Here is a 27,922-nt window from a genome sequence, read left to right as displayed (position 1 = left end):
ACCTTGTGATATGTGTGGAACATTCTAGGTAATCAAGGAAGGCTAAAGTAGGACACATCTAAATTGGAGCCAGAAATATTTTAGTTTAGCTCTTCATAGCTTTGATCTCCAGTTTTAGGAAAAATAAAGAATTCATTTCAGTCTTGAATTAAAAAAGCATGAAATAACCAACTTTTTATGCCAGGTCCAGAGCATTTTTTGTCTCTCCTACATAGATTGCAGATTTAATTCAGGAACCAAGCTGTTCCACAGACACATTTGAAAACATCACCAATAGTCAGAGCCATTATAGTTAGCTTTGAAAATCCACCCTTCATTACACTAGCTCCCTAATGTTAATGATTATAGCAGAGATGAAAAGATACTGGTCCACAATCCCTGTTGACTATAATTAGAGGCTGCCTTGGACAGCCTATTCTCAGAGAAGCAGAGCACTTTGTAGGGCAAAGAGTTGAAAGCAACATGGACATTTTTTGCTCTGAGGACTTGTTGGGGGCTGGAAAGGATGACAGAAAATCCTAGTTAATGGGGTAACAGAAAAGAGGAAAATGCCAGAGATCCCTTGGCTCATCAGACAATTCAGAGACACTGAAAATTACAGAAGTGTTTTGGCTCAGGAGCTGGAGGAGAGCTGCCAAGTTGTGGAGACGTTCTCCAGATATCCTGTGAGTGTTGGGCAGCGATCAGGGCCATGGCCGACCTTTCCCGGGCACAATTCCTATCAACATCAAATTGAAAGGGGGAAGAACAACACACTTGGCTAGCAAACACAGAAGCCCTTTCTTCTATAAATGGAGAATAAATACAGATAGAAGATAAAAGAAGATGAGCACTACTCTCAAAGAGGCCACGTGCTTGCTAGCAATTTTGCCTAAAGCAATTTATTGTTAATTATTCATGCAGATTGAGAAAAGACCAGCCAAAAATTCAGATCTTTGCTGAACATGTTCAAAATATAAATCTAAAGAAAAGAAACATGTTGATTATTGATTGCCTTTTTCCTGTTTGGATTTGTACATACAACATTACAAAACACAAAGATACAGGGATATAGGAGTATTATAAATATTTGGAGGATGTTCTACGACAGTAGAAATCAATATGGGATATTTATCAAAAAGAAAAAAGAAACATTAGACAGGAGAGGAAAACTTATTTGCTGATACAGAATATTCTCCATTTTATTAGTTTCATTTGGGATATTTCATAGCTTGCTTTACAAACCTTAGTGCAAGCAAATGCATTTCTTTTTGCACTTCTTTAGGAGTGTGTCACTATAAATGCACAGCGACAATCTTGATGTCTCATCTCCTAAGTGAGCAAAACTAGTCTGTTCTATGTAGCAATGCACAAGGACAATATGGCAAGACATAAGCCACACACACCAGCCGGGAGAGATTGAGAGAGAGAGAGAGAGAGAGAGAGAGAGAGAGAGAGAGAAAATCCTCATTTTTATCTGGTTAGGAGCAGAGAGTTTTGTATAAAGAGTTGCTGCCCTATCGTGTTCCAATGTTAACAATCTCTCTCTCTCAATTCATTGTTTGGAACAACCCCTCCCCAAAAGAGAGATATAGATATAAATGACATAGATATAGATATAGACATTGATATAGATACAAATGTAGATATAGATATGTTTTTTCCAGATCTAGGATGTTGTTTTGTGTTTAAGAGCTTTGCATATCACCCCTCTCCCCACCCAAAAAAGAGAACTTTGTGTATCCCTAAATACACAGCAGGAAATTTTTTTTCAAGAATTTATAAAAACTTCAAGATACTTAATAATTTCCATAAATATCATGAAACTGGAGCTAGTAACCATGGAGTATAGGCATCCATGTCATGCGGCATCTATAGCCAAGGAAGAAAGGACCTCACTCATTCCTTGCTTGCTTTCATTCTCACCTGACTCTTACACTTCACTTCTCTATAACATCACCTGAGTGAACATTCTAACCACCTTTGATCACATTCTACTTTCCAGACACTGCCCAGACTTTCAGAATAAAGAACACTTTCCTTAGCATAATTTCAAGACCCTTCATTATCCAACTCTGGCCTGTTTCCCTGCCATATTTTATGGCAGGATGTCAGGTTGTCTGTGATTCCTCCACCCATCTCAGCATCCAAACACTTAAAAATGTGGTTGAGTATCTGCCATATGCAGGCCAAGGGGTACTAGTGCTGGGGGCACAATGCAGGGCATACATAACAGATATGTTCCTAGACAGAGACAAGTAAAGAGATGCTACAATGGTAGGGGTCATGAAGGATGCCGCAGAAGCAACAGAAAGGGTGTCTAACCCAAACCTGGCTGAGATGGAATGGTCACATGTAGCTTCCAAGGAAAATTAATGTCTGAGCAAAGTCCTAAAGGACAGAATTAGGAGTTAATTAGGCCAATAGTGCAGTGACTAGAACTCTAGGAGAGAAAAGAGTTGTCCCAATGCCCTGTAAGTGGGAACGTTTTTAAAGAACCATAAGGATTTCAGGATTTCAGGGTTGTGCTGTAGAATGAATTATTTACTGTTATCGCAGCATGCCCTGCTCCTTCACTCTTCTGTTTCTGTCCCTGGGTTGGGGGTGGATGGTGTTCTTCTCCTCACCTGCTTGATACATTTCAAGTCATGACTTTAGCTCCTCTCAGGAGTATCCCCAACTGCAACACCACCACTCAGAGAAACTTCCACAGTATCTCCTTTGTACCCTGTGGTATCGATTCCATATTGCATTTACAGTGTTTCTCATGTTACCCAGTCAATGGCTATTTTTGTCACCTTCTCTCAGCTCTGTATGCCTTGAAAGTAAGGATTTTGTCCTCATCTTGTTTTTCAACTCTCAGAACAGAGCAAGACATATGGTGGATACTCAAAATTTTTAGTAAAAAGGAGTGGAGATAGTTAAAATGTTATCTTTTATTTTTGCAACCCATCTGCAAATGCATTGGTCTGTGTTGTAAGATAAGCAATCTTCTCAGGACACATACTGGGGAATGAAATGAATTCAAAGCCTCCCAATGAACACATGGGTGACTCATGGGATCTTTATCTCCCCCAGATAACACAGAAAGGCAACAGTGACTGAACCACAACCTGGCTTGTTTAAAAAGGTCTCCATAGACCATGCAGGCTTCTGGGGAGAATAATTAATTATACTGGAGTGGAGACAGAATAGAAAGAAATGCAAATATTTGATCCCTTTTTGAGTGAGAGGACAGAGGCTTTTTTAATGTGCAAAGCAAGCATGTTTTAGGGAATCTTTAGAGACATGGTCCATCAGAAAAGAAACACAAAGCAGGATACCAGTGGAGGAGTTCCTTTTCTTCACAGTATCTTCTTTTCAAAATAACTTTTCTTTTCAAATTAAAGGAGAACATAAATTGTAATCAGCAACTTCTGTTAGATCAGAAGGATACCAATAAACACCCTCTCCTCCTTCTTCCTCTTGAAGACTCTTTGTAGCAGCAAGGAAGGCAAAGGAAAAGAAAGAGGCAATGATTTAGGAAGGCAAGAGAAAGAGAGTGAGAACAAAAGAGACCGATGAAGGCAAGGTGATGTTGGTGCCTGAGAGAGGTGGTGTGCAATGAGATCCTGGGGGCTGGAAGACACTCCACGAAGTAACAAAGAAAAGAATCCCCAGAGTTATTCTCCTGTAGAAGTAATGGGTACATTGCAAAGGGAAAATATTCTTTCAGAAAAATGCAGTTCACTTATGTACACTTGGATTATGTCATTATTTCACTTATTAATGGTGATGCTCTTCTCTCAGAAAGCTCTGGTGCCATAATAAAAAAAAATGAGAATTTTGATATTATAAAAACACATGATCTCTTCAAAAGAGGACTATCAATGAAAAGAACAGACCAGATATATGGCCTAATGTGCATTTCATGGCTACAAGTTTGAAATTACACTGCATACATTATGTAAAAACACCAAACCTTCAAAAAGACACCTGACTGAGCCATCCTGCATGGCACAAACCAGTCTCTTAGCATATTTTACAATGGTTAAAACCCATACCTTCAACTGTTGCTCGCTTGGGCTGGATGGTGATGGCTCCTTCCGCAATATCTTCATGCTGGTGCAGTGGGTTTATTTTGGAACCCCAGCTGTCTGATCCCACCCAAAGAAAATGGCCTACTTGGTCAGCTCTTTTGGCTGCTGCAAGTATCTGCCTGTGAAAAAACAGGAAAAGTTATAGTAATGATAAGTAACAGCTGCTGAACGTATATATATCAATTAGGAATCAAGCAGAAGGAAAGCAAGCTACCAGTTCTCAAAAAGTAAGTAATCAATGGCAAAAAAGAAGTATGTCAAAGGATTTATATCCCTGCATATATAAAGAAATTTTATAAACTACTAAGAAAAATGATCATAACAGCTTGAAGAAAATAGGCAAGAAACAGTAAAAGACAAATGACAAAAGGAGAAATATAAATAACCCGTAAGCTGGAGATACATATTCACATACATTAGAAAGGAAGGAAACGTAAAATAGGGTAAGATATCACACTTGCTTCTCATGTTGACCAAAAGATTTGTTTTGTTTTGTGAATCTGGGCATGGGGCTGGAGAAATGAGAGTTTGCATTCACTGCTGGTGGTCTATATAATTTCTGGAAAGCACCATGTCAATCTAAATTAAGGGTCTTAAATTATTCATTAAAATGAACAAGTATGCCATGCTTGAAAATTTTACAGCCCAGTTTTATAAATAAAAATGCTATATAAATGGGGCACTTGAGTGGCTCAGTCAGTTAAGTGTCTCAGCTCAGGTCATGGTCTCACCATTCCTGAGTCCAAGCCCCGTGTCGGGCTCTGTGCTGAAAGCTCAGAGCCTGAGTCTGTTTCGGATTCTGTGTCTCCCTCTCTCTCTCTCTCTCTGCCCCTCCCCTGCTTGTGCTGTGTCTCTGTATCTCTCTCAAAAATAAACATTTGAAATTTATATATATATATATAACAAGGGCAACAAAGCAAATAAAACAAAATGAAAAATGATCATTCATGGTACAGTTATTATAATATATTTTTGGAAGAAAGAAGAGGTGGATAAGGTGATTGCATTTGTAGAACAGAGGAAGCTACAACTAAGAGTCCTCTGGTGGGTCATACCACAGGAGAAATGATTTGTTTGTTTCTCAAGACTTGGAGGTACCAAGTGTCACATAGGTACATGGCCAAATTCTTTTTCTTCTTGGCAGAAAATGGAATGGTAATTTTCTATTAAAACTATAAGGTATAGGTTCTGATATTGTAAACATCCAAATACCAGAAAGTTATGAATGAGAAATGGTGAATTAAACCTGTTAATTATAAGTTAAATTTATCACTACGTATTAAAATGGTAAGACTCTCTAGGAAATTTACACTTCTGTGGGGGGCCTGAGACCGGGTCTAGCAATGTTTCCCTTTGACTCAAGCCAACCCGGTGGTTCCCCCTCCCATTCATGTGGGAGGCTGAGACCGGGTGAAGCAACATTCCCTGTTGACTCAAGCCAACCCGGTGGTTCCCCCTCCCATTCCCCCACTTTCAAGGGCATACGAAAGCCTTGTCAAGGCTGAGAAAGTTAGTTCCTGAAGCCTGTGGTCTGCAGGTGGCAGTAATGCTACCTCCCTTTTTCTACCCCGAGTCAGACAGAAACAAACATGGGAATTGTGTTTTGCTAGCAATCTTATCAACAAGGTCTTGTTGTGACCCATCTAGAAAATGCACAAGAAACACAGAACTAAATGTTTTGGTTGGCAGCGATTATGTGAAACCTGTTTATTCTTAGAATGGCTTGACCCATAAGAGTCTGGATATAAAAGATTGTGTACAGCAACAATAAAGCCGTCACTTGGGCCATCAGCCCAGGGGACCCTCCTGTTCCCAAACTTTCTCTTCTCTCTTTTTTCTTGCATTCCCCTACCCTCAGGACCCTGACCTCGGTGTTTGTCGCGCTGGTCGCGACACACTTCTGCCTACAGAATGCAGAAAACTAAGAGAGTGTCTCCCCTAGGAGAAAACAGCTTTTCTCAAAAAATCTGGACCACCCTAGAAGAATAATTCTATATACTGCCATAGAGAGACCCTCTAATGGAATGGCAACTTAGATGTCTGACCAGACCACTCAGAGCCCTTTTAGGTGATATGCACTGCCCATGTATCAAGAACTCTTTGGTCTTTCTCTCAAATGGGAACTTCCAGAAATCACCCGTAATTGCAGAAAATCTCCAATGTAAACTAGAAACCAAATAAGTTAACACAAAAAGGAAACTGATGTATAGTGGGGCAGAGAAACATATAGAAATGAACAAAAACAAATATATTTAAATAAGAATTATCATATCTTCTGTAATCAAGAACGAGATAACATAGAAAATAGAAACAGACAATGGGAAATAGCTCTTAGTTATTAAAATATGAAATATGTTAGAAGAGAAAAAAAAGAGTGAAGAAAATTATCCAGAAAGCAAAACAACAACAAAAAGGTAGAACACATTTCAGAAAATATAAGAGTCTTAAAGAATGAATCTAGGGACACATATATTCAGCTAATAAAACTTCCAGAACAAATATACAGAGACAACAGAGTGAATTTTGTAACAATATATTTTTAATGAAGAAGAGACCAAGAAATTGATAATATGAATTTCCAAATTTAAAAGATTCACTCAGCAAAATAATGGGGAAAAATCAAGCATGTCACACAATTTAAGATTTCTGGGGAAAAAAATTAAAATATCCTAAAAGCTTCCAAAAGAAGATCAGGACACAGGGAGAAAAATAAGAAGCAGAGTATCACCAACCCCTTAATAGCAAAAACAATCAAACAAAAAAAAAAACCAAGCAGACAAAAGATGATGGATAGTGGAGCAATGCCTTCCAAATTCTGAGAAAAAAAAAATTTTATAATCTGGAATTCTAATATTTAACACACAAAGAATCCCAGTACTAACAGAATTAGCATATATGTCCACTAGAACTTACAGACTTTTCCACCCAAAATTAGAACCCCAAACTCCCTGCAAGTTACAAGTCCTACAACTCATTAGCCACCATAGCTATTGGCTGAAAATCATTTATGTGCCTGGTATCATGTAATTAAAAATAAGTCTGAAGGCACCTGGATGGCTTGGACAGCTGAGATTCCAACTTTAGCTCAGATCATGATCTTGGGGTTCATGAGTTTGAGCCCCACATCGAGCTTACTGCTGTCAAGACTGTCAGCTCTGAGCCCACTTCAGAGCCTGCTTCAGATCCTCTGTCCCCCTGTCTCTGCCTCTCCCCAGCTTGCATGCTCTTAAAAATAAATAAACAAACAAACAAACAAAAAAACAAACATGAAGCTATGCCTAACCGTTCCAACTACTAAGTAAATATGGAGAATGAAAACATTTTTTAGGCATGCAACACAAAACGTTTTCCTTGAATTTAGCCTTTACTAGAAAGTTTTGAAGAGCATGCTCCAGCAAAATGAGGAAAGAAACCATAAACATAAATGAGTGACAGGGAAAAATTTCTTACCATGATATAGATTGGTCCAGAATAAAACAGGAAGGTGGATATTTGAGAAGGTAAGTGTCCAGGAAAAAAAAATGGAACTCATGGATTATCTTTCACATGAATATATGGAAACAGATGTGAGACATAGGACATTAGTAAGAAAAAGCAAGTAAAAAATCATCATATGAATGCTTTGAAAAACTAAACCTTTTACCCAAAAAAATCATATCATAGAAAAAAGATCTGATGCTGTGGTATATGATATTTATATAATCATAATAAAGCACGTACTCGTTTCTGTTAAATGAAAATCTTATAGGATAACGTTGAGAGAATAGGGAGGGTACAAGTGAACCAAATTCTACCTAACATAAGAGGAATTAATAGATAATATTCAAATTTAATAATTCCAAAATTGTGTTATTGGCACATTATGCAGATAAGACAGGAAGAAATAGCTGAAAGAATTAAAATAACTGCTCAAAAAGAGCTTAACCGGCGGTTCCGGAAGATGGCGGCGTAGGAGGACGCAGGGCTCACAACGCGTCCTGCCGATCACTTAGATTCCACCTACACCCGCCTAAAGAACCCAGAAAACCGCCAGAAGATTAGCAGAAGGGAGTCTCCAGAGTCAAGCGCAGACTAGAGGCCCACGGAAGAGGGTAGGAAGGGCGGCGAGGCGGTGCGCGCTCCACGGACTGGCGGGAGGGAGCCGGGGCGGAGGGGCGGCTCGCCTGCCAAGCGGAGCCCCCGAGTCTGGCTGGCAAAAGCGGAGGGGCCGGACAGACTGTGTTCCGACAGCAAGCGCGACTTAGCGTCTGGGAGGTCATAAATTAACAGCTCTGCTCGGAAAGCGGGAAGGCTGGAGGACAAAGGGAGGGAGAGCTGCTGAGCCCCCGGACGGCAGAGCTCAGCTTGGCGGGGAACAAAGGCGCCAGCGCCATCTCCCCCGCCCATCCCCCAGCCAAAATCCCAAAGGGAACCAGTTCCTGCCAGGGAACTTGCTCGCTCCGCGCAAACACCCAACTCTGTGCTTCTGCGGAGCCAAACCTCCGGCAGCGGATCTGACTCCCTCCCGCTGCCACAGGGCTCCTCCTGAAGTGGATCACCTACGGAGAAGCGAGCTAAGCCTGCCCCTCCAGCCCCCGTGCACCTTGCCTACCCACCCCAGCTAATACGCCAGATCCCCAGCAACACAAGCCTGGCAGTGTGCAAGTAGCCCAGACGGGACACGCCACCCCACAGTGAATCCCGCCCCTAGGAGAGGGGAAGAGAAGGCACACACCAGTCTGACTGTGGCCCCAGCAGTGGGCTGGGGGCAGACATCGGGTCGGACTGTGGCCCCGCCCACTGACTCCAGTTATACACCACAGCACAGGGGAAGTGCACTGTAGGTCCTCACCACGCAAGGGACTCTCCAAAATGACCAAACGGAAGAATTCCCCTCAGAAGAATCTCCAGGAAATAACAACAGCTAATGAACTGATCAAAAAGGATTTAAATAATATAACAGAAAGTGAATTTAGAATAATAGTCATAAAATTAATCGCTGGGCTTGAAAACAGTATACAGGACAGCAGAGAATCTCTTGCCACAAAGATCGAGGGACTAAGGAACAGTCACGAGGAGTTGAAAAACGCTTTAAACGAATTGCAAAACAAAATGGAATCCACGATGGCTCGGCTTGAAGAGGCAGAGGAGAGAATAGGTGAACTAGAAGATAAAGTTATGGAGAAAGAGGAAGCTGAAAGAAAGAGAGATAAAAAAATCCAGGAGTATGAGGGGAAAATTAGAGAACTAAGTGATACACTAAAAAAAAATAATATACGCATAATTGGTATCCCAGAGGAGGAAGAGAGAGGGAAGGGTGCTGAAGGGGTACTTGAACAAATTATAGCTGAGAACTTCCCTGAACTGGGGAAGGAAAAAGGCATTGAAATCCAAGAGGCACAGAGAACTCCCTTCAGACGTAACTTGAATCGATCTTCTGCACGACATATCATAGTGAAACTGGCAAAATACAAGGATAAAGAGAAAATTCTGAAAGCAGCAAGGGATAAACGTGCCCTCACATATAAAGGGAGACCTATAAGACTCGTGACTGATCTCTCCTTTGAAACTTGGCAGGCCAGAAAGGCTTGGCACGATATCTTCAGTGTGCTAAACAGAAAAAATATGCAGCCGAGAATCCTTTATCCAGCAAGTCTGTCATTTAGAATAGAAGGAGAGATAAAGGTCTTCCCAAACAAACAAAAACTGAAGGAATTTGTCACCACGAAACCAGCCCTACAAGAGATCCTAAGGGGGATCCTGTGAGACAAAGTACCAGAGACATCACTACAAGCATAAAACATACAGACATCACAATGACTCTAAACCCATATCTTTCTATAATAACACTGAATGTAAATGGATTAAATGCGCCAACTAAAAGACATAGGGTATCAGAATGGATAAAAAAACAAGACCCATCTATTTGCTGTCTACAAGAGACTCATTTTAGATCTGAGGACACCTTTAGATTGAGAGTGAGGGGATGGAGAACTATTTATCATGCTCCTGGAAGCCAAAAGAAAGCTGGAGTAGCCATACTTATATCAGACAAACTAGACTTTAAATTAAAGGCTATAACAAGAGATGAAGAAGGGCATTATATAATAATCACAGGGTCTATCCACCAGGAAGAGCTAACTATTATAAATGTCTATGCACCAAATACCCGAGCCCCCAGATATATAAAACAATTACTCATAAACATAAGCAACCTTATTGATAAGAATGTGGTCATTGCAGGGGACTTTAACACCCCACTTACAGAAATGGATAGATCATCTAGACACACAGTCAATAAAGAAACAAGGGCCCTGAATGATACATTGGATCAGATGGACTTGACAGATATATTTAGAACTCTGCATCCCAAAGCAACAGAATATACTTTCTTCTCGAGTGCACATGGAACATTCTCCAAGATAGATCATATACTGGGTCACAAAACAGCCCTTCATAAGTTTACAAGAATTGAAATTATACCATGCATACTTTCAGACCACAATGCTATGAAGCTTGAAATCAACCACAGGAAAAAGTCTGGAAAACCTCCAAAAGCATGGAGGTTAAAGAACACCCTACTAACGAATGAGTGGGTTAACCAGGCAATTAGAGAAGAAATTAAAATATACATGGAAACAAACGAAAATGAAAATACAACAATCCAAACGCTTTGGGACGCAGCGAAGGCAGTCCTGAGAGGAAAATACATTGCAATCCAGGCCTATCTCAAGAAACAAGAAAAATCCCAAATACAAAATCTAACAGCACACCTAAAGGAAATAGAAGCAGAACAGCAAAGGCAGCCTAAACCCAGCAGAAGAAGAGAAATAATAAAGATCAGAGCAGAAATAAACAATATAGAATCTAAAAAAACTGTAGAGCAGATCAACGAAACCAAGAGTTGGTTTTTTGAAAAAATAAACAAAATTGACAAACCTCTAGCCAGGCTTCTCAAAAAGAAAAGGGAGATGACCCAAATAGATAAAATCATGAATGAAAATGGAATGATTACAACCAATCCCTCAGAGATACAAACAATTATCAGGGAATACTATGAAAAATTATATGCCAGCAAATTGGACAACCTGGAAGAAATGGACAAATTTCTAAACACCCACACTCTTCCAAAACTCAATCAGGAGGAAATAGAAAGCTTGAACAGACCCATAACCAGTGAAGAAATTGAATCGGTTATCAAAAATCTCCCAACAAATAAGAGTCCAGGACCAGATGGCTTCCCAGGGGAGTTCTACCAGACATTTAAAGCAGAGATAATACCTATCCTTCTCAAGCTATTCCAAGAAATAGAAAGGGAAGGAAAACTTCCAGACTCATTCTATGAAGCCAGTATTACTTTGATTCCTAAACCAGACAGAGACCCAGTAAAAAAAGAGAACTACAGGCCAATATCCCTGATGAATATGGATGCAAAAATTCTTAATAAGATACTAGCAAATCGAATTCAACAGCATATAAAAAGAATTATTCACCATGATCAAGTGGGATTCATTCCTGGGATGCAGGGCTGGTTCAACATTCGCAATCGATCAACGTGATACATCACATTAACAAAAAAAAAGAGAAGAACCATATGATCCTGTCAATCGATGCAGAAAAGGCCTTTGACAAAATCCAGCACCCTTCTTAATAAAAACCCTTGAGAAAGTCGGGATAGAAGGAACATACTTAAAGATCATAAAGGCCATTTATGAAAAGCCCACAGCTAACATCATCCTCAACGGGGAAAAACTGAGAGCTTTTTCCCTGAGATCAGGAACACGACAGGGATGCCCACTGTCACCGCTCTTGTTTAACATAGTGCTGGAAGTTCTAGCATCAGCAATCAGACAACAAAAGGAAATCAAAGGCATCACAATTGGCAAAGATGAAGTCAAGCTTTCGCTTTTTACAGATGACATGATATTATACATGGAAAATCCGATAGACTCCACCAAAAGTCTGCTAGAACTGATACATGAATTCAGCAAAGTTGCAGGATACAAAATCAATGTGCAGAAATCAGTTGCATTCTTATACACTAACAATGAAGCAACAGAAAGACAAATGAAGAAACTGATCCCATTCACAATTGCACCAAGAAGCATAAAATACCTAGGAATAAATCTAACCAAAGATGTAAAAGATCTGTATGCTGAAAACTATAGAAAGCTTATGCAGGTAATTGAAGAAGATATAAAGAAATGGAAAGACATTCCCTGCTCATGGATTGGAAGAATAAATATTGTCAAAATGTCAATACTACCCAAAGCTATCTACACATTCAATGCAATCCCAATCAAAATTGCACCAGCATTCTTCTCGAAACTAGAACAAGCAATCCTAAAATTCATATGGAACCACAAAAGGCCCCGAATAGCCAAAGTAATTTTGAAGAAGAAGACCAAAGCAGGAGGCATCACAATCCCAGACTTTAGCCTCTACTACAAAGCTGTCATCATCAAGTCAGCATGGTATTGGCATAAAAACAGACACATAGACCAATGGAATAGAATAGAAACCCCAGAACTAGACCCACAAACGTATGGCCAACTCATCTTTGACAAAGCAGGAAAGAACATCCAATGGAAAAAAGACAGTCTCTTTAACAAATGGTGCTGGGAGAACTGGACAGCAACATGCAGAAGGTTGAAACTAGACCACTTTCTCACACCATTCACAAAAATAAACTCAAAATGGATAAAGGACCTGAATGTGAGACAGGAAACCATCAAAACCTTAGAGGAGAAAGCAGGAAAAGACCTCTCTGACCTCAGCCGTAGCAATCTCTTACTCGGCACATCCCCAAAGGCAAGGGAATTAAAAGCAAAAGTGAATTACTGGGACCTTATGAAGATAAAAAGCTTCTGCACAGCAAAGGAAACAACCAACAAAACTAAAAGGCAACCAATGGAATGGGAAAAGATATTTGCAAATGACACATCGGACAAAGGGCTAGTATCCAAAATCTATAAAGAGCTCATCAAACTCCACACCCGAAAAACAAATAACCCAGTGAAGAAATGGGCAGAAAACATGAATAGACACTTCTCTAAAGAAGACATCCGGATGGCCAACAGGCACATGAAAAGATGTTCAACGTCGCTCCTTATCAGGGAAATACAAATCAAAACCACACTCAGATATCACCTCACGCCAGTCACAGTGGCCAAAATGAAGAAATCAGGAGACTATAGATGCTGGAGAGGATGTGGAGAAACAGGAACCCTCTTGCACTGTTGGTGGGAATGCAAATTGGTGTAGCCGCTCTGGAAAGCAGTGTGGAGGTTCCTCAGAAAATTAAAAATAGACCTACCCTATGACCCAGCAATAGCACTGCTAGGAATTTACCCAAGGGATACAGGAGTACTGATGCATAGGGGCACCTGTACCCCAATGTTTATAGCGGCACTCTCAACAATAGCCAAATTATGGAAAGAGCCTAAATGTCCATCCACTGATGAATGGATAAAGAAATTGTGGTTTATATACACAATGGAATACTACGTGGCAATGAGAAAAAATGAAATATGGCCTTTTGTAGCAACATGGATGGAACTGGAGAGTGTGATGCTAAGTGAAATAAGCCATACAGAGAAAGACAGATACCATATGGTTTCACTCTTATGTGGATCCTGAGAAACATAACAGAAACCCATGGGGGAGGGGAAGGAAAAAAAAAAAAATGAGGTTAGAGTGGGAGAGAGCCAAAGCATAAGAGACTCTTAAAAACTGAGAACAAACTGAGGGTTGATGGGGGGGTGGGAGGGAGGGCAGGGTGGGTGATGGGTATTGAGGAGGGCACCTTTTGGGATGAGCACTGGGTGTTGTATGGAAACCAATTTGACAGTAAATTTCATATATTAAAAAATAAAAAAAAATAAAATAAAATAAAAAAAAAAAAAAAAGAGCTTAACCAAAGAGTGTGAAGGGACTGGACATTGCTGTTTGTATCAAAGTGTTTCACTTATATTTTAATTTTTATAGGTGTTTTTCATTTTAATAAAAATAAACACAATCAATCATTTGTACTCTTGACCTAGAGATACTATTTCTACTAATCTATGCAAAGGAAATGTCAAATACGCTGTCAAAAATGTATGTTCGTTACTGCAGACAACCTAAAGGTAGAGCAATAGGGGACTGTCTAAACAAACAAGAGTGCATCCAAAGGATGGATTAAAAAGTAATTAAGAATATGCTTCATTAGAAAAAAAAGTGAATATAATTAGCTTTCCACAAGCACTTGTTAAAAAAGAAAAATCAATGAATAAAAACTGCAATAGGTTATTCAAGTCGTATATAATAAAAGCTGGCTAAACTTTGCCAGTGTATGCATATATATACATAGTTAGAAGTACAGGGTCATCTGAGAGCACAGAAAAATAAGGATACTGTTAAAAACATATTGTTAACCTAACAGTCCACTGAGAAGGTGTTGCTGAGGTTGAAGACAGTGCAAATGCAAAGGTGGGCAGAAGCCAAGTAAAACAAGGAAGAAAAGACAAAACTAAAAAAATGCAAAAAGTAGATGTTCACATTAATACAAATGTAAAACTGTGAGCTTATTTATTAAGATAACTAAGAGTAAACTATTTAAAAATACTTATGGTTAAAAGTGAAATGTGAATTACAAACAGTGGAAGATAAAAAGTGAGAAATTCTTTTGGGGAAAATCTGTATGTTTGGGAACAAATGATGGTAAACATCAAACCAGAATTTTATTCTATCTCTGATTATTGGGATTTCACATTTTATAGAGATTATTTAAAATCATTGCTTGTGATTAGTTTCTCTAACTTTAATCTTTTCTAGATAATCAGGGCAAAGTAAACTTAAAGATTCCTTTTAATAAAGAGCAACAACAGCAAAAAACTTTACCATGTTTTTCACTGGATGTACAATAGTTATGTATTACTTTTATAATCAGAAAAAAAAGTGTTTCAGAAAAAGGATCCACTATTGTCTAAAATCAAATTATTAGTGGCCTTGACTTACTGAGCATTTGTCTTAGCTTTAAAATCTAGATATTACTATCTTCTCACTGCTATTCTCTAACAAAGTATTTGAAGTTAATGTTCTAAGAAATCTCAAAATTTCCCATTAACAGTGTAAATCTTCTGAAAAAAGAAATAACATAATATTGTGAGTTAACAGTACTCTTCAGACATTAGTATATTTGAGATCATGTTTTAGAAGAAACATAAATGCACTTAAATTTTATTACTGCGCTCAAGAACTATTTCTGCTATCACTGCTATGGATCACAGTATACAATAATATTCAGCACACAAACCCCATAACAAAAAGAACGAGCATAATTATTGAGTGGATTGTATGCATTTTTACAGCCCAAATTAAAACCACACATTACCTACAAGTCAAGAGTATCATGATGAATTTTGCATGACATATACTATGTATTTAGAAATAAACACAAAGCCACACCTCATCAATATATTACATACTTTGAAAATGTGTAAAATAATGTATGAAAAAGATTTATGAGACAATTAAGAAAGAGATCAATAGAGATGAGAGAAATAAGCAAAAATAAAACAAAAGAGTAATAATATGAAAACAAAATCTTTCAAGTAACTACCATACAAAGTGTAGAAGAAAATGGCCTAGGAGCAACATATTAGAATTTTGTAAGGAGAGAAGTAATACATTTAAGGGATGGCCAGAAATAGTTTCATGGAGAAGGGCATATTTGAGACAGACTTTAAAAATGGACAATTTCAACAGGTAGAGAAGGAGAGAAACAAAAAACACCATGAAAGAAAGAAAGAAAGAAAGAAAGAAAGAAAGAAAGAAAGAAAGACAAAACAAAACACCATGGGGAGAAGCAATTAGAACTGCTAGAGGACCAGAGCCATGCATTTTGGGGATAGAAGTGGATGAGTGGGGATGAGGTCTAAATGTTAAATTAGGACCACGTTTTAAAGCATTGTGAAGTTCACATAGAGAAGCTTATCTTTAAATTAATAAATAGTGTGCATTAGCATAGTGAGTTCACTCATTCATTTATTTGGTACCATTTCTTGAGCATTTACTATCTACCAAACACCATGAGAGGGACTGAAGTACAGAAGGAAGTCCAAAGAGGTATCACCTCTGCCTCTACAGTGCTTACAGACTAGTGGAGAAGATGGACACTAAACAAATGATCAAGCGATGCAAAATAACATTAGTGACATAAATTATGAAGAATTTGCGAAAGGTGCATCGTTCAGAGACATCTTCCCTCAGAAAGCCACACTAAATATGGCACTGGAATGAAAAACTGAGGAAGGAAAAAAAAAAAAAAACATTCTAGGCGGGTAGAAGGGAACACACCAAGACCAGGGAGTGAGGAAACACAAAACATGAAGGAGCAGGGAATGAAATAAGACTAGAAAGGTGGGACGAGGCTGGATAAACAGAAGAAGAGCTTAAAAGGATTTTCATTTTATTGATGGGAGAACTGAGGCCTCAGAAATTGGGAAGCAGGATGGGGGGTGAGTGACAGTGGGGAGACTTCCCAAGGTGACACAGTGGTCATTAGTTGCAAAATACCTCAGGGATCTCAATTTCAGGTTTACTATGCTTTACATTTAATAATCCTGCCACCCTAGGTCAGAGCTTAATACTGGGAAAGTGATAGATGGATTCAGAAACAACACTTAGGGTGTGTGTGTAGGGGAGAGGCACAAAATCGGAAGGCTGACAATGATGACAGTGAAGTAATCCAAGCAGGATGCAGTAATGTGCTGAGCCCTTAAACCTCACTCTGAATGAAAGATACTCACCTTCAAATTAAATGGTGTATTTTGAATTCTAAGACAGAGACTAAATAATTCCATCCAGTTCTTTCACACCAGTGGAGATATACACCAGCACAACCTCTTTGGAAAACAACATTCATATTGGAATACATCTTTGTCCTGGAAACTTCTTTTCTAGGCATTTATGTTGAAAACACTTATAAGATAGGGGTGCCTGAGTGGCTCAGTCGGTTAAGCATCTGACTTCGGCTCAGGTCATGATCTCATGGTTCATGTGTTTGAGCCCCACGTCAGGCTCTGTGCTGACAGCTCAGAGCCTGGAGCCTGCTTCATGGATTCTGTGTCTTTCTCTCTGCCCCTCCCCCACTTGTACTCTGTCTCTGTCTCTCTCTCTCTCAAAAATAAATAAAATATTAAAAAAACACTTATAAGATAAATACATAAAATAATATAACTGCATTTATATATTTATGTTATATTATTACATATCTATCTATTGCATAAAATGCATATATTAATAATATGTATTTGCATATTTATATTTGCATGCACAGATTTGTGGAAAAGGAAGTTTATTGCAGCATTACTTATAATTACAAAAGTCTGCAAATGTCAATCAATAAGGGAGCATTTATATAGATTATAGTATGGGTATAAGATGAAATTCTGCACAGCTATTAGAAAGACTGGATAGACAGGTACTTATATTCATAGACATCCATGATAAAATAGTGAGGAAAAGCTAGCAGGGAATACAACAAGATGTACACACAGTATGCCACCGTCATATAAAAATATAGACTATCTCTAGAAGAGTATACAAGAAACTGGTCACTAGCCACTGCAGCTGAAAAAGAGAACCTGTTAGCTGGGGGGAGGCGGCAGGATGAATGGAACCTTTTTATAAACCTAGATTTTTAAAATATTTTAAGCAAGTGTAATTAGTATTTATTCTAAATAAATAAATATTCTGGACCAAGGTGGTAGTGGTCAGAGAAGAAATCAAGGCACATTTGTGTCTTAGAAACATATTCCAGATCCACATAAGAGTGAAAACATGTGGTATCTGTCTTTCTCTGTGTGACTTATTTCCTTAGCATAACACTCTCCAGTTCCATCCACATTGCTACAAAAGGCCGTATTTCATTCTTTCTCATTGCCAAATAGTATTCCATTATGTATATAAACCACAATTTCTTTATCCATTCATCATTTGATGGACATTTAGGCTCTTTCCATAATTTGGCTATCGTTGAAAGCTATTTGGCTATTATTGGCTGCTATAAACACTGGGGTACAAGTGCCCCCATGCTTTGAGGAGGGCACCTGTTGGGATGAGCACTGGGTGTTGCACGGAAACCAATTTGACAATAAAGTTCATATTAAAAAAAAAGACAAATTGAAGATGATAAAAAAAAAAGAAAGAAACATATTCCGGACACATTATGTTCTAGAAACAAAGGTTAGCTCTACATAGCTTGGCCAAGAATGCAGGAATGAGGAAAACAAGAAAGATTCCAATCAGATTTTTTACTCCAAGAAGAATCAAGATAAGAAGGGGAAGAAGTGGACTAGAGATGTGGAGGTGGACAAGCTTGGTTTGGAACATATTGAGTCTAAAGCTGTAGTAATATAGCCAGAATTATAAGACGTTTTCTCTTTTACATTAAGAGGAACCATTCTTCGGATAAAAGTCTGTTACATTTGGGTATATTTTTAATAAAAGAACCTCTGAAAGGTCCAGTGGTTTTCTCTTTTTACAAGTAATTGAATACATTTATTTTGCTAACAGAGGGGAAGACATGACAGGAACACACTGCTGCTTCCGTGGTTGGCTATCACTACGTGTGTAGGGGAGAGAGCACGTACAGACTTCCCCACTATGTAATTATAGATTTGCTTCTGTGCTGTCTTTTCCCCTGTCTCTGCCAGTATCCTGATCCTTCTGTCTCCAAAAGTTGCAGCATGCATATTAATGAATTACACCAGTCATCCTTACTTTATATCCTCATCGTTGGCAAAAATCACGACGGCCCTGGAGTTGGGGGTGTCCAGGAGCTGTTTGATAATTCTATCAAAGTCAATGGTTCTGTCTTTGCGCTCTTGGGGGATTCTCACAGACTGTGCAATGCAGAGCCCACCTGTTTAAGAAAAGAAAGCAGAGTGTCAATAAAGTTCCCTCAGAGATACCAAAGGAACCAGGGTAAGTAGCTGAGGAGGAGGGAATTTTGATTTCTGAGTACATAGCACTTCCTTGGTGATGCTGCTGAATGAGGATGGCTGCAGGTATTATGTGAAGTCCTGAGCTGTTGTTCATAATAGGTGCATCCTCCATGATATTGCACAGCCTGATTTTCTTGGTACTGCACTTAAGAATGCCCAGGAACACCATTGATACTGATCATGGGGAGACAGATTTAGGTCGACAAAATGGGTGGAGGAAGGTCTTTAAAATGAATGTGATACACTACAAGAAAACTAAAATCAATAAACTACAATAAAAATGTACTGAAACAGTTAAAGCTCAGGTCAATTTTTGTGACTTTCCTGGTGTTTGCATTCCCATGTTTTTTTTTTTTCTTTCACCTTCATATCTATCCCAACTTTTAAAGGTCAGCCAATGGAATAAATCTAAAAATAAAACAGCACCATCAAAAACACCAACTACTATAAATCACAGTAACAAACATTTATTGACCAGATAATATGTACTCAACCCTCAAATATGTGTTTTTATATATGTTATCCCATCTTAAAAACTTTATAAGGTAGTTGGTATAATGTATTTTTTGTTAGAAAGAAAGGATATTAAATTAAAAAGTAGATTTGTGGGGCGCCTGGATGGCGCAGTCGGTTAAGCGTCCGACTTCAGCCAGGTCACGATCTCGCGGTCCGTGAGTTCGAGCCCCGCGTCAGGCTCTGGGCTGATGGCTCGGAGCCTGGAGCCTGTTTCCGATTCTGTGTCTCCCTCTCTCTCTGCCCCTCCCCCGTTCATGCTCTGTCTCTCTCTGTCCCAAAAATAAAATAAAAAACGTTGAAAAAAAAAAATTTAAAAAGTAGATTTGTTTATTCAGATTTGTCAGAGCTGTTATGATATTAATTGTCATGAATTTCAAGATGGAAACATGCAGCAGTTTACTAAGCAATTGATGTACTCCTCATGACCCCACCTCTTGGTTAGTAGTAACTCCTGGATATAGTACTTTATAAAACACACTTTAAGAAAGGCTGGTATAGGGGTGCCTGGGTGGCTCAGTCAGTAAAGCGGCTGACTTTGGCTCAGGTCATGATCTCACAGTTCATGAGTTCAAGCCCCACCTCGGGCTCTGTGCTGACAGCTCAGATCCTGGAACCTGCTTCAGATTCTGTGTCTTCCTCTCTCTCTGTGCCTCCCCTGCTCATGCTCTATCTCTCTCTCTCTCTCTTTCAAAATACATAAACAAACAAACATTGAAAAAATTTATAAAAAAAGAAAAAGAAAGCTTGGTATATGGGGCACCTGGGTGGCTCAGTTAGTTAAGTGTCTGACTCTTGGTCTTAGGTCAGGTACAATCTCATGGCTTCATGAGTTTGACCCCTGCATTGGGCTCACACTGGCAGCACAGAGCCCCCTCTCTCTCTCTGTCCCTCCTGTCTCTCCTGCACTCATGCTGTCTCTGTATCTCACAAAAATAAATAAATAAACTTTAAAAAAAGAAAAAGAAAAGAAGGGCTGGTATAGGTGAAAGGGGTAGAGAGAATATTTGTAGGAAAGGTATCAAAGGCCATCCAATGGGCAGAAGACCTAGAGGTGAAGAGGAAAAACTTGTTCTTGTAATGTGATTGGGAGATATCTATCATTAAGCTTACATCCTGAGCGTGGACAACTGAGTGGATGATACTAGCCTTCCACAAACATAACAAATATGAAACCTCATCCAAAACTGAACCTCCATTACACTTTCATCCTAATCAGTGTTAGTTCTCTATAAGTGGCTCTTAATTTTCAGTGTGCACAAGATCACTGATAGTCCGTTTTCAAAATGTAGAGTTTCAACAACACCATCAACCAACTTGACCTAATTGACATTTATAGAACAATCGAGAGGACAAGAGAACAGTATACATTCTTTTCAAGTGTAAGTGGAACATTTGTTAAGCTAGACTATATTCTGGTCCATTAAAAAACAACAAGAACAAAACAAATTTAAAAGCATAAAAATCATACAATGTTATCAGACCTAACAGAATTAAACTAGAAATCAATAACACTTGGAAATTAAACAACACACTTCTAAATAACCCATGGGTCAAAGAGGAAATGTCAAGTGACGTTTTAAAATATTTAAAACTAAATGAAAATAAAAGTAGAACATATCAAAATGTATAGATTTCAACTAAAGTGGTATTTAGGAGAAAATTTGTAATCATCAAATGCTTATGTGAGAAAAGAGCAAATATTGAAAATAGCAACTGAAGCCTCTTTTTAAGGAATAAGGTGGGAAATGGCTAAATAACTGTCCCCCCAAAAAAGCAGAAAGACCTAATAAAAGAGCAAAATCAATTAAACTGAAATCAGAAAAAAAAAGAGAAAATTTTAAAAAACAAAAAAAAAATCTGCTTATTTGGGAACATTCATAAAATTGGTAAATCTCTAGTCAAAGCTGACCAAAAGAAATAAGTCAAAAATTATTCATATCAGGAATAAAAGAGGGGCTAACCTTACTGATTGATCCCACAGGTAGCAAAAGGTAGTAAGGGAATATTATAAACAATATACTTTTGCCAATAAATTTATCAAATTAAATGAAATGGATGACTTCCTTGAAAGACACAAACTATCAAAACTGAATGTGGGATATATAATCTGAATAGTTCTAAATATATTAAAGATACCAAATTCATACACACACACACACAAACTTCCAAAAAAGAAAGATCCCGCCTCACATAGTTTCATTGATAAAGTCTACCAAACAGTTAAGGAAGAAATAAAACATGATCTATACACTCTTTTACTGAAGAGAGAAGAGGAGAGAAAATAACTCATTTCATAAGGTCAGTATTATCCTCATACCCAAACCAGATGAAGATATCATTTTTAAAAAGACTAATACCATTCATGAACATACTTGCAAAACTTCTAAAAAAACTACTAAACAAATAAATCCAGCAATTTATAAAAAATAGTAATATATCATAAACAAGTGGATTTCATCCAAGGATTGTAATGCTGATTCATTATTTGAAAATCAAGTATTATAATTTATATATGATCAGATTAAATAAGATAAACCATATATGATCACCTTCATATATGTGGAAAAAGCACCAAACAAAATTCAATATACATTCATGATAAAACTACGATCAGATGAGAACTTCCTGACTAATAACAGGCATCTACTAAAGGCCTACAACAAGCATCATGCTTAATAGTAAGAAATTACAAGGCAACTTTTTCTTCTCTTAACACTCTTATTCAACATTGAACTGGATGTCCTTGTCAGAGAAATAAATGGGGAAAAAAGAAAAGAAACAAAAGGCATACAGTTTGTAAATGAAAAACTAAAATTGTCTCTATTTGCAGATGACGTAACTGTCTAGGTAGAATCTTCTAGAACTAAAAGGTGAGTTAAGCTAAGTTGTGGGACAGAAATTCAAAATACAAAGGTCATATATATACAGATCAGCAATGAACAATTATAATTTTAAACTAAAATAATGTCATTAACAATATAATAAAAAACGTGGTGCTTATGTATAAATCTAAAAAAAAATATGTACAGGAGCTATATTCTGAAAATGATGAAACATGGCTGAAAGAATTAAAAAAAATTAAATAAACTCTCCCCAATTTTATCTATAGATTCATTGCAATTTTATTCAAAATCTCAGCAACCTTTTAAAATACAGTAAAACCTTGGTTTGTGAGCATAATTCATTCCTGAAGCATGCTTTTAGTCCAAAACACTTGTATATCAAAGCGAATTTCAAGAACCATTGGCTGAGTTGTGATCATGTGACATTTGGCATCACATGCTACTCATATTGCAAGACACCGCCCATTTATCAAGTTAAAATTTATTAGAAATGTGTGCTTGTCTTGCAGAACACTTGTAGAACAAGTTACTCTCAATCCAAGGTTTCACTGTATATATCAATAGCTAATTCTAACAGTTATACAGAAAGTCAAAGGAACTAGAATAGTCAAAACAACTGAAAAAGAGGAACAAAACTGGTGAACTTTCCAAATTCAAGACTTACTATCAATCCCAAGCTACAGTAATCAAGATGGTGAGGGGTTGGAAAAAGAACAGACACTTAGATCAGTGGAACAGAAAAGAGGTCCAGAAACAGATCAATACAAATACAGTCAAGTGATTGTTGGCAAAGATGCGAAGGCAATCAGTGGAGAAAGTTACTCTTTTAAGCAAATGATGCTGAAACAAAAAGATATTCATGCACAGAAATAATGACTCGACATATACTTCATACTTCATATAAAAATTAACTTTAGGGGCACCTGGATGGCTCAGTTGATTAAGCATCCAACTCTTGATTTTGGTTCAGGTCATGATCTCACAGTTTCATGAGTTCTGGCCCCATGTTGGGCTCTGTGCTTACAGCACAGAGTCTTCTTGGGATTTTCTCTCTTCCTCCCTCTCTCTGCCCCTCCCCTGCTCACTGGTGTGTGCACTTTCTATCTCAAAATAAGTAAATAAATAAACTTTAAAAATTAACTTCAAATGGATGATAGACCTAAGTCTAAAATATGAAACTAAAAAAACTTTCAGACTGAGACAAAGGGAAATCTGTAATGACCTTAGGTTTTGCAAAGAGTTTTCGGGTATGACAGTAAAACCCCAAACTGTAAAGACCAAAATTGATAAATCAAATTTTATGCAACCTTAAAACTTTTGTCCTATGAAAGACAGTATTAAGAAAATGACAGCTCAAGCTGGAGACTGGGAGATAATCATATATCTTACAAAGGATTTATATCTACAATACATAAAGTACTGAAACTCAGCAATAAAAAAAGAAGACTCAAAATGGGCATAAAATCTGCATAGGCACACACACAAAATAGATGGTAAATAATCACAGGAAAAGATCAGTTATTAGGGAAATGCTAATTGAAAACACAATGATATAATGCTACAATACCTATTAAAACAGTTTTCAAAAAATCCAGCAATATTAAATTCTGGAGAAGATGCAAAGCATAGGAATGTCTGCTCATTGTTGGCACGAATGTACAATGGTACAGCCACTTTGGAAACCAGTTTGACATCACAAAATGTTAAATGTAGAGGTAACCTATCAAGCAGCAGTCAGTTCCAATCCTAGGGATTTATCCAGATGAATTAAAAGCTTGTGCTCACACAAATGTGCACACAAATGTTTACAGCCACTATATTCGTAATCACTAAAACTAGAAACAACTAAGACATCTGTCAACTGGTGAATAGATCAACAAACTGGTACATCCATACAACTGAATCCTGCTCAGTAACAAAAAGGAACTGCTGATTCGTGGATGAGCATGAATAAATTTTAAAAGCATTTTTCTAAGTCAAAGAAGCCAAACTGAAAAGACTACATATTGTATAATTCTGTTCATATTGCATTCCAGAGAAAGCAAAACTGTAGGGGTGGAAAACAGATCCATGGATGCCAAGGGTTGAGAGGAGGTGTTGAGTACAAAGGGAGCCCACAAGGGAATTTGGGGGTAATGGAAATGTTCTGATGGTACTGTGGTAGGAGACACATGATTCCACACACTTGTCAAAACCCTAAGAGCAACACACCACAATAATGCAAAATTTAAAAGATCAGGTTTTATCAGGGAATCCTAGAATGGAATGCAACTGTGACAAATTAATCTAATGGCATTACTAATATCTGAGGCAATTTTACTGATGGAGATGTGTAAAAAATAAGTTGATCTAAAGAAACAACTTTTAAAAACTGCACTTTGACTGGAAAGTCTAAAGCTAGAGTAAAAGAACTGAATATAAAATGGTACTCTGATTTGTGTAGTTTTCACAGGGATATGAGTTAGCAATTCTGGAACTGCTGTCCATATTTGAGTTGGGTTGAACAAAACAGTAAATTAATTATAGATAATTTATAGATATTATAAACAGTAAATTAATTATAGATAATTATAGATAGGTTTTACACTGTTGAAGAATTTATGCATAAGCAGAAAAGGCAGGCTAGAATGAACCATGTGATGCCAGAAAGGGTCAGAAATATCAGCATAAACTCATGTTTTAGAGAGGGAGAGATATGCTTGTATACATGGGTTAGTATACATACATATGTATCCTAGCACCATCCACTGAGAAAGCCTCGAAGCAATGACATACCAGAGCAAACAGCCCTCTTACTACACAGGTGTTGGTTTGGAAATATCATCTTTCAGAAAAAAGAAAACAGAACTCTTTGAAGAGATGGCTGATTCTGAGGCTGGGGCAGGGCACATACAAAATGAGGCTGTAGTCAGGAATTAAGAAATACACAAAGGCAAAAAAAAATATGGGGTTACATCAACAGGACACAAAAGCAACCTAAAAATGTGCCCAGTGATCAAAGCTCGAACAATATTAACAAAATAAGGAACAATGGTATTAAATAATTATCCAAAGACTACAGTACACACTTACAAACCAATACTGAAATAAAAAAAGACTAAATAAGTAAATAAGAAAGAAGGAATGAATTTTCTGTACAGAACAATTCCAAGTAATAAATGTAGAAGGAATGAGAGAAATGTAATATCACCATTAGAACATTATAGTAATAATTGTTGCACATCAGAGTCAATGATAGATGCTAAAGTTAGTGTGGGAAACTATGAGACACTGAACATTTATACAGCTTAAAAGCATTTCCCTCAAAATATTTACTAATTACTCTAGTGGTCTGAACACATGCCTATAACTTCTTTGACACTATTCCTTTGAGTTAAGGCTGTACTTAGTGACTTGCTTCTAAAGAATATATAAAAGGAGAAAGCGTAACTTAGGAGTGGAGAAACCTGGCAGACACTGCTTTAACTGGATCACTAAGTGAACATCATTACTGATAAGTCATGTGGATTTCATGTGCCCTCTGATAGGATGTGATGTTAAGGGCACCCCATTTGTGTTTCATTCTTCCCCTAAATCCATAACCTTCATCTAATCATGAGAAAATATTATAAAAATCCAAAGTGAAGGACATTCTTTTTTTTTTTATTTATTTTTGGGACAGAGAGAGACAGAGCATGAACGGGGGAGGGGCAGAGAGAGAGAGGGAGACACAGAATCGGAAACAGGCTCCAGGCTCCGAGCCATCAGCCCAGAGCCTGACGCGGGGCTCGAACTCACGGACCGCGAGATCGTGACCTGGCTGAAGTCGGACGCTTAACCGACTGCGCCACCCAGGCGCCCCAAAAGTGAAGGACATTCTACAAAATACCTGACGTGGGCTCTTTGAAACTGTAAAGGTCAAGAAGTCAGACTGAGAAACTGAAAACCGGATTGGATCCTGGAACAGAAGGACACTCATGTAAAAACTAGTGGAATCTGAATAAAACCTGTATTGAAGTAGTATTTTTCCATTGTTAATTTCTCAGTTTTGATACATGCATACTGGCTGTTTAAGATAATAACATTTGGGGTAACCTGGAGAAGGGTATATGGGAATTCTATATTTGTAACTCCTCTATAAATCTAGAATAATTTTTAAAAGTTTACATTTGTGTATGCATATATATGTATACTTCTATCTACCTACCTATCATCTACTTAGGTAATCTACCTAGCCCAGATCTTACCTCCAATGAATGCTTATTTAGTCAGCAGTAAAGCAGGCCCAGGAATCTGAATTTCTAACAATAATCCTTAGGTATTAGTTCACTGGGAGGACTTGATAAAATACTCATTTCTGGCCCCACCTCAAGAGAATCTCGCTCAGTGGGATTAGTAAAGCTTGTGAATTTGCATTTCTAACAACTTCCCAAGGGATTCTGTGTTGCTGGTCTAAGGACCACACTTGGAGACCATTGCTCTAACTGATATGTATGCAGGTGGCCATGGGAGCATATTTTCAGAAGTATTCACTTGGGCTCTCCAAACTGACTGTACCCAGCTCAGGTGGAAGTACCATATTTACATACATATTTTAGTCAAACTTTTTGTAGAGAGCTCTTAGGAGGGTGAGATACGGAGAAGGAAGGAAGAGATGGATCATTATACATGGTTATAAGGTTTACAACGATGCAGAGAGAGAGAACAACAGGAGAAATATCCCTGAGAATGGGGACTACAATCTCCATGCCGTAATTCCTCCAACTCTGGAAAACATCATGGAGTAGGGAGAAATGAAACCATATGCAAACTGTCCTGGGGCTGCTGGGGAGAAGAAATGGCTACTTTACCACCTTCTCGGCAGGAGAAGGGGAATAATTCTGGATGGAAACCCAGCCTCCCATCAGGATTCAATTACAGCTGAGTGATTAAGCAAATTAGAGCAAACTCCATTTGGCGATGTGATTAGTGGAGGGGCGGTCTGCACTCACGGATTTAGGGCTCACCCAGTGCACACTGGAGGAATCCATGCATGGAGTTTTGTGATTACAAAAATGAGATGGTCGCCCCCTCTCAAAGAGAACTGCTCACAGGTGTGCAAAATCAAACAACACAACAGAAGAGTGAAATTGGCTATTAACATGTTAATGGGAATGAACATGCTCATAAAACTAAAATCTTAAAAAAGAAAGAAGATTGGAAAACAAAGGATGAGAAATAAACAAGCTGTTTTGATCTTCTGCTCTTGGAAGGCTTGAGTGGTACCTCTTTAAAAGACAGTTCATTTGCCTCACCTCCATAAGGGAATGTAGTAGGTTGAAAAATCTATGTGTATTGTACATAGATGACTTCGCCTCAAGCATTCAGTCCAAAGTGTATTAGGCTAGAAATGTGTCACTGTGGAAAGTAATGCAAGAAACCTTAGTTCTATTCCAGCAAGGAATGGAATGGTCTACATACAAGCACATACATGCCCACACACACTCGAGGTGTCCTGGTATCAGTTAGCTTATTTCTCAATAATGGTGGATAACTCAGTACACTACATTCTCCTCTG

At 38.1% G+C, this 27,922-nt stretch overlaps 1 protein-coding gene across 3 annotated transcripts in view; it reads right to left on the bottom strand.

Moving 5' to 3' along the window:
* The window catches only part of GRM7 (glutamate metabotropic receptor 7), an 869,802-nt gene that overhangs the window by 417,743 nt on the left and 424,137 nt on the right, over window positions 1-27,922 (bottom strand). For all 3 annotated transcript variants that reach the window (XM_078442794.1, XM_078442795.1, XM_060631627.2), the window contains exons 3-4: window positions 18,804-18,945; window positions 4,023-4,177 (exon numbers count right to left, since the gene is read on the bottom strand). In XM_078442794.1, the coding sequence (XP_078298920.1) occupies window positions 4,023-4,177; window positions 18,804-18,945 (297 nt within the window). The remainder of the gene's footprint in view (window positions 1-4,022; window positions 4,178-18,803; window positions 18,946-27,922) is intronic.

The sequence above is a fragment of the Panthera onca genome, chromosome A2 (genome assembly GCF_046562875.1).
Source record: "Panthera onca isolate mPanOnc1 chromosome A2, mPanOnc1 haplotype 2, whole genome shotgun sequence".
NCBI lineage: Eukaryota > Metazoa > Chordata > Mammalia > Carnivora > Felidae > Panthera > Panthera onca.
Note: the sequence above shows the minus strand (reverse complement) of the source record. Positions and strands in the feature narration are given on the sequence as shown.